At 37.0% G+C, this 13,528-nt stretch overlaps 1 protein-coding gene across 1 annotated transcript in view; it reads left to right on the forward strand.

Annotated features, from left to right (window-relative positions):
- The window catches only part of lace (serine palmitoyltransferase long chain base subunit), a 143,878-nt gene extending 132,832 nt beyond the window's left edge, over positions 1–11,046 (forward strand). The window contains exon 11 of the mRNA XM_071664180.1: positions 4,501–11,046. Coding sequence (XP_071520281.1) covers positions 4,501–4,587 — 87 coding nt within the window. The 3' untranslated portion in view covers positions 4,588–11,046. The remainder of the gene's footprint in view (positions 1–4,500) is intronic.
- The last annotated feature ends 2,482 nt before the right edge of the window (positions 11,047–13,528 follow it).

Raw genomic sequence — 13,528 nt, forward strand, 5'->3', positions numbered from 1 at the left:
TGTACTAGTAGTAGACAGTAATGAGTAATTAGGCTTATATTGCTATTCAATACTTTATACTCTGTACTCACTCCAAAATGTACTCCCAGTGCAGCTTTCTTCTGCAAATGCATGACAGGTAAATATTATAGGCCAAGAGTGTTTTCTCACTGTGTGTTTGAATTATTAATGGGCTACTACCCCTTCCTAATAACCACTTAGTTGCTACTGTTTGTGAATCCAAAGATAGGTATATTTGTCTTGCAATGAATGGCTGCTCATGAAGTATTGTTGCTGGATGCAAGAATCTTTTGAAGAAAATAAGCTAGAAATACTGTGCAACACTGATCTACAGTGCAGGATTCTCCTGATGATATTGTAGAGAAGCAGAACCTCAATGCTAGAATACTAAAAATTATAGGTATAGAATGACTTCATTCTAACCCATCAGTTTTCACTTAAACTATCCTTATTCCTTTATTCATCTGTCTATTGCCACGATGTACTTCTGTTTCCCATGGTTTTCCCCAGACCAGTCCATTCATATTGGACGGATTACTGTTTGACTTCAATTAGCTGTAACACAAGGTATGGTGTGTGTATTTACCAACCAGGCACCCTAATGCATCATTGGAATGGGCTAAGTGAGACTCCAATGTTAAATTTAGACAGGCTTAGCAGCAGTGACCTCAGATACAGCTGTCTTCTATGAAGACTACCATTTTGTGTCTGGCCTCCATGGGATTTTAAACAAACAGGTTTCAAACATAAAAAACTGCGTAGAAACATATGGCAGACATAAGGCAGACAGTATGAATTGTGTACATGTGTATATATGTATATGTCTGTGTGTGTATATATATGTGTACATTGAGATGTATAGGTATGTATATTTGCGTGTGTGGACGTGTATGTATATACATGTGTATGTGGGCGGGTTGGGCCATTCTTTCGTCTGTTTCCTTGCGCTACCTCGCTAACGCGGGAGACAGCGACAAAGCAAGATAAATAATAAATAAATAAATAAATAAATAGAAACATATGTCAGGTGGGGAGCTTGATCAAAGATCTTGTTCAGACTTCATCTTGACGAAACACATTTTATAACTCTTGTATTCTCATTGGCATAGTGTAGAACATGCAGATGGCTGGTGAGATCCCTCAGGGCATGAGTTTTTTTTGCTAATACCTACAACAACAGGCTTAAGGTGATGATGGGTATGTGTTAGCACTGTCAAGCCTGGGGTGCATGACATATTTTGGTGGGGCCTGCCTGTTTAAAAGCAGGATCACCAATAAAGCCCTTTCTCATTCCCATTATACAGTGGGTCACCAATAAAGCCCTGTGTCATTCCTGTTTTATAGTGGGAATGGCCTCAGGCTGTTGCTGTTGATGTCTTTAAAGTTTTGGTAGGATGGCTTCACAGCCCTTGTCATCACATAGAATTTCCCCACAAAATTTCATTTTAACTAGGTCGAGATAATGGCAGAAATGGTGGGGCTGGCTGTCTAAAGAAAAGTGGGCTTGTGTCCTGAGTAGAAGCAGATTTGTTTTTGTTCTTGTCTTTATTAATGTAATAAGTGCTGAGGCCAAAGTCTTGCATGGGGTGCTAGCTGCACTTCTCATTCTCATGATTATTTCCACCCTTTCAGAATTTCCGAGGCAATTTTTGAACATCATAGCGCATGCACTGTGGATACCATTCTTATCTGCTGTGATGTATCGCAAAGAGATAGACCGTTGTATAACAAAAGATATTGCAGTTACGTGAGAACATGAATATTGAGTTTATGTCTTCACCAAGCATGTGCTTAGCGTAGATTGATGAACAGTAACCAAGCAAGTGTGACAGAAACCCCAAAATATGTTGAAAATAGTGAATGCATAGCAGAATAACGCCATGTATGCCATCCAGTTGCCTTTTTTGTGTTCAGGTGATCTGGTTGAACAATGAATGTTATAAAAAGAAAATGATTTCTAGCCAGTAAAATGAATAGTTATTTCTCCCTAGTGCTTCCACCAGATTGGTCTCCCAATTACAGACATACATTGAGTTTACATTTTATATTATTTCTTCCTTATGAAATGAAAAAACATACAAAAATAATGAAGCTACCAAGAAAAAAGTGATTCAGGCCTTAAGAAACTTTGGAAGGAATGTATTTGTGAGATGGTAATAAGTGTTAAAAACAGTACAGCAGTGACATTCCTGCTTGGTGGTGATGCCACCATGTTGTTTACATAGTGTCTAGTGCACTTTTATGCCGAGATTATTCAAATATATCAGAATGACATTGTTTATATCATCAAAATTGCCAGTTTGTTTATATGGTTGCAAAGCCCTATAGAGTGAGAGAAGAAAGCGTACTAAACTGTGTTTTAGATATGGGAGGAGAGAGACTGGAAGAAATGACAGAATTGAAGTATTTGGGAGCTATCTTGGGTAAGTTTGATGGTAAGGGAGAGAGAGCAGTACAGGATGGAAGAGTCATTGGATACTGTTATAGAATGATGAAGGATATAGGTGTTAGGATGGAAGTGAAGAAAGGATTAAGGGACAGCTTAGTTCTCCTGACACTGATGTATGTAGCTGAAACTTGGACATGAAATGAGTCATGGAGGTTAAGGATCCAGGATGTGGAAGTGAGCCATTTGAGAGGAGCTTGTGGTATGACAAGATGGAAAGAAGAAAGAGATGAAGGGGTGTATGAGAGATTTGATATGGCAAGTGTACCAAGACACTGAAAGGAAGAGGTGGCATTACCACTTAGGAAACATGTCAACCACCATGCTGTTTTTAGTGCTTCCACTATCGGACATGTATGTTCTCACCACAGATATATTCTTCTTGGGTAGATTAAGGCCAGTATCACTTATCTCTTGGTTGTTTGATTATTCATTTGTAGAAGGAATTTTTTTTCACACTTGATCGCCATTTCCCATGTCAGCAAGGTAGCACCAGGAACAGATGAAATAAGGCCACATCTCCACACATCCATTCTCTTGCTTTCATGTGTATTGCAATGAAACCACAGCACCCTATCCACAACCAGGCCCCAACAGACCTTTCCGTGGTTTACCTTGAACGCTTCACATACCTTGTTTCAGTCCATTGAAAGCACGTCAACCTCAGTATACCAAATCTATCCCATGCATGCATTTCACCCTCATGCATGATTAGGCCTTGATCACTCAAAATCTTTTTCATTCCATTATTCTATCCAATTTCGTGTCCCCAATCTCCTTCCCTCCGTGTCTGACACATCCACAATGTCATCCTTTCCTCACACATTCTCTCCATGTGTCCAAACCATTTTAGCACACCCTCTTCTGCTCTCTCAATTGCTTTTTTATGACCACACATCTCTCTAAACCCTTTGATTACTCACCGTCTTGATCAAACTGCTTCTCACCACATATTGTCCACAAACATTCATTTCCATTGCATCCTCCCTCCTCTGCACAGCCTTATCTATAGCCTGTGCCTCGCATCCATATGATATTGTTGGGACTACTATTCTTTCAAAAATACCCATTTTTGCCCTCCAAAGTAACATTCTCTCCCTCAACACATTCTTCACAGTTCCCAGAACCTTCGCCCCCTCCCTCACCCTATGACTCACTTTTGCGTCCATGGTATCTAAAACACTTCTTTTCCTCCAATTTTTCTTCATTCAAGCTCACACCCCAGCTGTTCTGTCCTTCAACCCTGCTACATCTAATAACCATGCTTTTATTCACATTCACTCTCAACTTTCTCCTTTCACACACTCTTCCAAACTCAGTCACCAACTTCTGCAGTTTCTCACTCAAATCTACCACCAGTGCTGTATCATCAGCAAATAACAACTGACTTACTTCTCAGGCCCTCCCATTCCTTCATAGGCTGCATACCTGCCTCTCTCTCCAAGACTCTTGTATTTACCTCCCAAACCATCCTATCCACAGCCATGGTGACACCATACACCCCTGCTGCAGACCAACCTTCACTTGGAACCATTCACTCTCCTCTTCCTGCTCATATACACATGCCTTACACCTTTGATAAAAACTTCTTGCTGTTTATAGTAGCTTTCCTCCTACACCGTGTATTCTTAAGGCCTTCCACAAAGCATCTCTATTAGCTGTATCATATGCCCTCTCCAGGTCCATAATTACCACAAACAAATCCTTCTTTTTTCTAAGTATTTCTCAGACATTCTTTGCTGAACTGTAGGCAACACAAGTTTTCTACGGAATACCCATTCAGTAGATGTTAATCATGAGATATTTAATGTTGATAGTTTAGTAAGATGAGTTACCATAAACATGTGCTGGGTAACTTACTATGGGATGTGTATGTTTGTTTAAATATCCAGATTTTCTTTCCTACAAAAATTTTGAAATTTTCACCTTGATATGTAAAACAATGAAATTTGAATGCATTTTTCCCTGATATAGTTTTTTCTTTTGCTTTTCAGTGTTTTTACTGTTTTTAGTCTGCATTTGATATAATTTAATTTATTGCCTATTAATTTCAGATTCTGAAAGAAATAGATGAAGTCGGATACTTGTGTGGAAGCCATTATTCTACATCACTTAAGAACCCTGAACCAATTGAGTGGTGAAGCAACATGCCACGCCTTTTGACCTGTGCCTAGTGACGGTGGAAAAGTATGGAAGAAAAGCTTCAGTATTTTGAACTGAAATATGTGTTTGTCTCAAGAAGCAAATCTCAGTGTGTAACTCACTTCAGCTAAATGATGATCATGATTATTGGATCTTATTTCTTAATGGCTAAGAAAGTTTTAGTTGTACAGTTTTCTGCACTTGAGCATGGGGAAAATGTAGAAGCACTGGAGCATGGGACAAATGTAGAAGCAGTGGAGCATGGTGGCAAATGTTGAAGCCTCTCAAATACATGGATATTGTCATATCACAGTTTATCCTGTAATTTGGTCTCATCTTGCAACATACCTCTCCCTATTTCATTCTAATCATACTTCAGTCATAACACAATTCTACAATCCTTTCCACACTAGGTCAATTAACAGACCTTTATAAGCTTCATTTTCATCACATTTCATCATTTTTGATGTCACATGTCTGCAGTATATCTACCCTTAGATTCACTTGATCACTCCTCAGTTCAGTTTTATCTTTCCACAATACTTTCCACGATTAAGTTTCAGTACTTTTTCCCTGTCCTCTCACACTTGAATTCACATTTCTGCAGTCCCTCAGATTTCACAACATATCTTTGTAGTCTTCTTCACATTTGGGTCATCACATTTTTCCTTTGTCATAACCATATTTTATCATTATTTCATTACAGTCCTCTGAGTGATTCAGTCTTGTTACAAATGTTTGCAGACATACTTATCGATAAATCTCATTTCTTATTTGTACTCCACAGCTTCATTGCACCTTACAGCAACCTTTTCCACTCTTCATTGGCTCACATCTCCATGATCAGATGTCTGAAACCCAGTATGAACTTTCAAACTATCCATCAAGTTTTTCATGATTGGTTAATTGTTACCATAGTCATTGATTACTAATAGGTTAATGAAGCTTATGATTATTTGGTATGTACTCTTAGCATGAAATGTAATAATTGATATATATGAAGATAATTATTTTGAAAGCTTATGATTATTCGGTATGTACTCTTAGCATGAAATGTAATAATTGATATATATGAAGATAATTATTTTGAATTTTTTGTGTAACGTGCAGAACTTGAAAAATTAACAAAATTCAAATGCTAGGCAGTATTTACTTCACATTCCCAAGTGTGTCTTATGGTGGATTACTCATAAATCTCCCAATATTAAACAACCTATTTCTTGGATTTTGTAATCGTTAATGTTATCGTTTTATTGCATATAGAGAGTTGTTGAATACATCAGTGATGAATTCTTAGGAATTTCTTAAAGTGTAAATGGGTTTTAGACTATAGATTGTCTAAAAGATAAAAAAAAATTAATGCACAGAAATCCATAGAAAGATCCATATATGCAAAAAATTCAACTGAAGTTTTACATATAGTTTATCTTGCCAAAAATCTCTCTCAAATTGGAATAGAATAATTAGAAATCAGGTAATGTAAAATACTATGATTATAAAGCTCATAGTTGTCAATGAATTCTTTTGTTCTTTTTAATTATATCTTTATTTATGTTTATTTACCCAAGGATCTCTTTGTGAAAGGGCCCTGGTGTTACCCAGAACCTGTTTTCCAGGCACTCCAGTAGCCCAAGACTGTACTACACAAAGTAGGACTAGGTGGACTCTTTTGAAGCGAGGAGTTCCTTGAGGAGAAAGTGTTCTGTTTCCTCAGCTGGCAGAGGTGACTTTTCTGTGGTAGTAACCTTATACAGGTGGATTTTTGTAACAATCATTATTTTTAATATTACCCCAGGACTAGTTTCTAAGAGAGGCACAGCTGCATTGACCTAATATCTTTTCCAGAGGCTCCACTATTGTACCACTACCATTATCTGGGAAATATAGTCTCTTAGAGTAAGATGTTCTTGAACGAGACTTTGCTTCCAGTAGTGCACCTCCAATTTGGTCATCTGCTTCTCCTTGTTCCCTCCACCCCTGACACATATATCCTCTTGTCAGTCTTTCCTTACTCATTCTCTCCATATGTCCAAACCAAAGGCCACATTTGTTCACACTCAATCTCTAGCTGTCATATTTAATACACCAAAACCTCGGCTCCCTTTCCAAATCCAGGCCCCATAAAACTTTCCATGGTTTACCTCAGACTCTTCACATGCCCTGGTTCAATCCATTGACAGCACATCGACCCCGGTATACCACATCGTTTCAATTCCTTGCACGGCTTTCACCCTTCTGTATGTTCAGGCCTCGATCACTCAAAATCTTTTTCACTCCATCCTTCCACCTCCAATTTGGTCTCCAACTTCTCCCCGCTCCCTCCACCTCTGACTCATATATCCTCTTTGTCAATCTTTCCTCACTCATTCCCTCCACCCTCTTCTGCTCTCTCAACCACACTCTTTTTATTACAACATATCTCTCTTATCCTTTCATTACTTACTTGATCAAACCACATCACACCACATATATATATATATATATATATATATATATATATATATATATATATATATATATATATATATATATATATATATAGAGAGAGAGAGAGAGAGAGAGAGAGAGAGAGAAACACCCATGCATGTACATATGTATCAACATATCAACATATACATACATATACATATTCATACTTGCTTGCCTTCATCTATTCCTGACACTACCCTATCCCACAGGAAACAGCATTGCTACCCCCTGCTTCACTCTCTGCTTAAGATTATGCCATTAGCAAAATGTCAGTTTTGGCAAGGCTTTGACAGTCATTTGATGAAAGAGAATACAGTCTCATCCGAAAACTTAACTCTTCTGAGGAATGCATTCTGTTCCTGCAACTGAGTGTAGTGCAGTCTTGGGCCACTGGAGCCTCTGGAAAAAGGATCCTTGGTAACACAAGGAGCCTTTGAGAAGGAGGTCCTGGAGTAACTATGAATAATGAGGTCATTTCCTTGTTCCTACATGAGGAATAACCTTAAAGCTGCTTAAGGCTCATAAAAGAGGTCCTTGGGTTGTATGATTAAAATGACATAATTTTTACTTTCTCTAAAATAAGTAGTGAATAGGGCAGTTGTTTTCAACTCGCATAGTCATTGCCATATTTTTTAGCAAATATATCAGGTGCTTCTGCACAAATGTTACTTTGAATAGAGAACTGTATTTTACTCCATACTAGAAGGTTCAAAGATTTCAGCCCTTAAGGTAATAGTTTCTGGGCATCCCTTTTTTAAAGATGATTATTACTCACATTTTGACATACAGGTATTTGAAATTAGTTATTTACTTTTACTGACAATAAAGACAAGGGAAGTGACAGAAGTTATTACTAATTGCAATCTCCTAATAGTTGATCAGGCTTGGCAAAAGAACATTATAACCCTTTTGCCAACATATGCAAATTTTGTTTTTGTAAAACTGAATTTTCTCTGAAGATGTTGCTATTTTTTAATGTTATTTTGTAACAGCTAATTTAAATACAGAATTTTCTTACATGTAAGTTACATATTGTCATATATTTAAGTCACTGGTACACTGATTTTGTAGTTGACTAGACCTCATTGATTTGTAAAGTGCAGAAATATCAAGTAGATCCTTTTAATTTCGTATATTTTGTGTTCACAATCAGCTCTGATGAAAATATGTTTATGGCAGTGATCACATACTAGTGAATATATATGCATTGAGCAGAAGTAGTGATTGAGGGTAATTTCTCACTTTTATATTCTAGATGTTCTTTAAGGCTAATAATGAAGATATATTGATCTTTATTATAATTTCTAAATATCCCATGTTGAATGTGCATTGTATTCATAGGTTTATAGAGATGATGATTCTTGTATGATATTACAGAGGAGTCACCATAATTTGTGAGTTATGTATGAGAAGTCAATTCAAATTATCAAAATGTGAATTTTAGTTTACTTTATTTAGATTTGTGTAATTGGTTAGGTTCTAGAAGCCAAACTGCATTCATAAACTGTTCTAAACTCATTTGATAAACACTAATTATCATTTATAATACTTCAGAAAATACAGTATATGAACACAATAAAGAAAAGAATGGATGATAGTTTAATTTATGTGATATGACGGGCATGTAATGAATCTGTTGACAAAGTTTAGTCCTCTAGCTTCCCATCTGTTGTATGATTGTACATGTCAATAGAGAATTTATCAAACATTTTGTCTGTGATATTCAGTTCCTTAAAGCACATCATCAGTATCAAACCAGAAAGGGAGAGGCAAGGAGCCTTGTTCCTCAGTACTGGTGGCAGTGGCAGTTTACTAGATCATCCACTGTAGCATGTAGAGCATTGCGTGGTCTTCATTCTAACAACAATCCAGTGATAGCTCCATAGTGTAAAATGAATGATTCAAAATCATTTACACCCACAAAGCTTGCTGACTCAAGAAGGATCATATGCTGAGGCTGCCTCCTCTTGGCCAGGAATTATGAGACTTTGTTTGTGGTATCTCAAAAAAAGCGATAGAAAAGAGGTACCCATGAATTTGTCAGATGTGAATTTTGTGAATTATTGTGACTCCACTGTACATTATTTGAATTTGTGATGTGATCTAAGTTAGTATCAGAATTATGAAGAAATGTTACTTTAATTCTAAAGGTTTTCAGAAAGTGTCACAGTTTTTATTTTCTTGGTATTGTAAAAAAAAAAAAAAATCAAAATATGTGCCATTTTGTGCAAAAAAAAAAAAAAAATGTGAATATCACAGAACTGATACACACAGACACACACACAAAATTTTTTTTTTGATTTGGAACACCAGCTGAACTCCATTTATGAGAGAGCACCAGATGCTCCCCCAAGTAATAAAAAATTCACTGATTTTTTTTACCATGTTATGTTTTGTTATGGGAAAGTGATATAATGGCACATTAACTGTGACTGATTTAGATGAAGAGATATTTTTGAAATGTAACATAATCATAAGAACATGGAAAGTCATTTAGTACTGAATTTTAACTTTAAAGTTATAAGTTGATGGCATTTACTAACTGGGACTGGTGTAATTACATGATAAATTGCTTAGTTGAATGAATCTATTAAACAGATTTATGAAGAAAATTACCCATTAGTACAAGAGAAGTTTGATCTTGTACATTCATAGGTACTGTTCTATTTTATTTTATGTTGCTTGATCTGTCATTTCTGTTAATCTAGTCATAAATATCAAGATATTAGAAGGAATATATTTAATATTGTCAAGAAAGAAATTCAGTACAGACTATTGGGTTATTGCCATTGCACTTAGACCATCATATGGTTATACTGCTTGTGTATGTACTCTGAAAAAATATTTTTGCATTTGTTAAATCAGTAAAAAAACACTAGTGTGTATTAAATGAAAATTGAGTTCTTTGCAGCAACACGCTATATAACTTAGTGCTTGTTAGATATTTTTTTGTATTTTTTTCAGTCTTAGATTAGTGCCTTCTCAGGAGAGATAGAAAAGACAGAATATGTATGTATAGAGATATGATAGTATTGTGGGCATACGAGTATATCGATTAAATGTCATAAGCCACTCTGAATTGCCTTCATCTGTTTTATGACAGATGTGCTTTTTAGATGAACATTATGATTAGGCATATTAAATATACAGATCATCTTACCATATTAAAAAAGGCTGCCATGCTATTGTAGAAATGTGATAACAGGGTGTTATTGTAGTAGGCTCCTTATCAAATTACTTTTATACTAAGAAAATGTATTTATTGTAATGCTCTCTCCTTAATGATTCTCCTTTATTCCAGTGAATTGTGTATTTGTCAGGACTGTAGCCAGTTTTGTAGTTGTTTAGAAGGGAACGTCATTAATGCAAAACTCTATGTGAAAGAACCTCCTTACATGTAACAATGGTAATGGTTAATAGAGGTAGCTGTGTGCTACTGTGTTTAAATTTGCTTCAAAGGTTTTTGTCACCAGCAGCAAGTGCATATTTACATAATTACATGACTTTATGTGTGAAGGTAAATACATAGAGGGCTGATATGAAAATGGTTGGCTGTTGTAATGTTAATGCTTACTGTTTGAATGATTGTTACTCAGCATGTGCCTTTATTAGGAGTTTAATCTTGGAAGTTTTAGATACTGCTGTTGCATGGTATGACATGAGAACAGGTATTTTATTAGTTATTTGAAACAAGAGTAAAGCTTTGTTATTCCTTATTCTCTGACAATATATATATAAGAATGATAAAGTAATGCCAAAGATTTTTTCATTATAATTCATTAGTTGTTTATCATAAATAAATGCACACATCATAAAACACAACACCAAACATATATACTCCTACAGTTCCTTTTTCTTTTAACCTGTACAGTGAAATTTTTAACATGTATTTGAATTGATGTTGGGTTACATAAGGTTACAAATTTGTATGATAAATAGGCTACCATGTTTGTTTTTTTGTAATACCAAGATAAAAGGCACCGTTTGGAGAGTATTGTTTCTTTTAAAGAAAACCCAGACCTTTTAATCCAAAATACATTGATATTTTTTCTGTTGAAAATATATAAAAAGATTTGATTAAACTTGAGATGTATCTAGACTCTGCCTACATGAGGTCACATCTTATGGGAAGAGTTACCTTTGATGAGACTTTCATTGTACATTCACACTCCAAAAGAGTCCATGTTTCCCTGCTATTGAATGTAGCACAGCCATGGGTTGCAGGAGCATCCAAAAAATGCCATGGGTAATCCTAGGATGCTTTTGTGAAAGTAGTTCTTGATGTTATATGCTCATTATGCTCCCTAAAATCTAGTTTTTCATTAATGATAAGACCCAAATCTGTATATTTGGCCCGGTTTCTAATAGTTTTCTTGTTGGGCAATAAAGTGACTCTTCTTAAGAGTCTTTACTTGACTCGTAACTTATTTGTTCAAACTTATTTATTAATTTATACTTTGTCGCTGTCTCCCTCGTTAGTGAGGTAGCGCAAGGAAACAGATGAAAGAATGGCCCAACCCACTCACATATACATGTATATACATACACAGACATATACATATATACACATGTACATAATTCATTCCCGTAACCACCCCAGCCTCACATGAAATGACAACGGCCTCCCCCAGCACGTGCGCAAGGTAGCGCTAGGAAAAGACAACAAAGGCCACATTCGTTCACACTCAGTCTCTAGCTGTCATGTATGATGCACTAAAACCACAGCTCCCTTTCCACATCCAGGCCCCACAAAACTTTCCATGGTTTACCCCAGACGCTTCACATGCCCTGGTTCAATCCATTGACAGCACGCCAACCCCGGTATACCACATCATTCCAATTCACTATTCCTTGCATGCCTTTCACCCTCCTGCATGTTTAGGCCCTGATTGCTCAAAATCTTTTTCACTCCATCCTTCCACCTAAAATTTGGTCTCCCACTTCCCCTCGTTCCCTCCACCTCTGACACATATATCCTCTTTGTCAATCTTTCCTCTCTCATTCTCTCCATGTGACCAGCCCATTTCAATATACCCTCTTCTGCTCTTTCAACCACACACTTTTTATTACCACACATCTCTCTTATCCCTGGGGATAGGGGATTAAGAATACTTCCCACGTATTCCCTGCGTGTCGTAGAAGGCGACTAAAAGGAGAGGGAGCGGAGGGGCTGGAAATCCTCCCCTCTCGTTTTTTTTTTTTTTTTTAATTTTCCAAAAGAAGGAACAGAGGGGACCAGGTGAGGGTATTCCAAAAAAGGCCCAGTCCTCTGTTCTTAACGCTACCTCGCTAACGCGGGAAATGGCGAATAGTTTAAAAAAAAAAAATATATGGGAACTTCAGTGAAGGGCGTAAATGGGGAGGTGATAACAAGTAGTGGTGATGTGAGAAGGAGATGGAATGAGTATTTTGAAGGTTTGTTGAATGTGTCTGATGACAGAGTGGCAGATATAGGGTGTTTTGGTCGAGGTGGTGTGCAAAGTGAGAGGGTTAGGGAAAATGATTTGGTAAACAGAGAAGAGGTAGTAAAAGCTTTGCGGAAGATGAAAGCCGGCAAGGCAGCAGGTTTGGATGGTATTGCAGTGGAATTTATTAAAAAAGGGGGTGACTGTATTGTTGACTGGTTGGTAAGGTTATTTAATGTATGTATGACTCATGGTGAGGTGCCTGAGGATTGGCGGAATGCGTGCATAGTGCCATTGTACAAAGGCAAAGGGGATAAGAGTGAGTGCTCAAATTACAGAGGTATAAGTTTGTTGAGTATTCCTGGTAAATTATATGGGAGGGTATTGATTGAGAGGGTGAAGGCATGTACAGAGCATCAGATTGGGGAAGAGCAGTGCGGTTTCAGAAGTGGTAGAGGATGTGTGGATCAGGTGTTTGCTTTGAAGAATGTATGTGAGAAATACTTAGAAAAGCAAATGGATTTGTATGTAGCATTTATGGATCTGGAGAAGGCATATGATAGAGTTGATAGAGATGCTCTGTGGAAGGTATTAAGAATATATGGTGTGGGAGGCAAGTTGTTAGAAGCAGTGAAAAGTTTTTATCGAGGATGTAAGGCATGTGTACGTGTAGGAAGAGAGGAAAGTGATTGGTTCTCAGTGAATGTAGGTTTGCGGCAGGGGTGTGTGATGTCTCCATGGTTGTTTAATTTGTTTATGGATGGGGTTGTTAGGGAGGTAAATGCAAGAGTCCTGGAAAGAGGGGCAAGTATGAAGTCTGTTGGGGATGAGAGAGCTTGGGAAGTGAGTCAGTTGTTGTTCGCTGATGATACAGCGCTGGTGGCTGATTCATGTGAGAAACTGCAGAAGCTGGTGACTGAGTTTGGTAAAGTGTGTGGAAGAAGAAAGTTGAGAGTAAATGTGAATAAGAGCAAGGTTATTAGGTACAGTAGGGTTGAGGGTCAAGTCAATTGGGAGGTGAGTTTGAATGGAGAAAAACTGGAGGAAGTGAAGTGTTTTAGATATC

Source organism: Panulirus ornatus, chromosome 8, assembly GCF_036320965.1.
Source record: "Panulirus ornatus isolate Po-2019 chromosome 8, ASM3632096v1, whole genome shotgun sequence".
Lineage (NCBI taxonomy): Eukaryota > Metazoa > Arthropoda > Malacostraca > Decapoda > Palinuridae > Panulirus > Panulirus ornatus.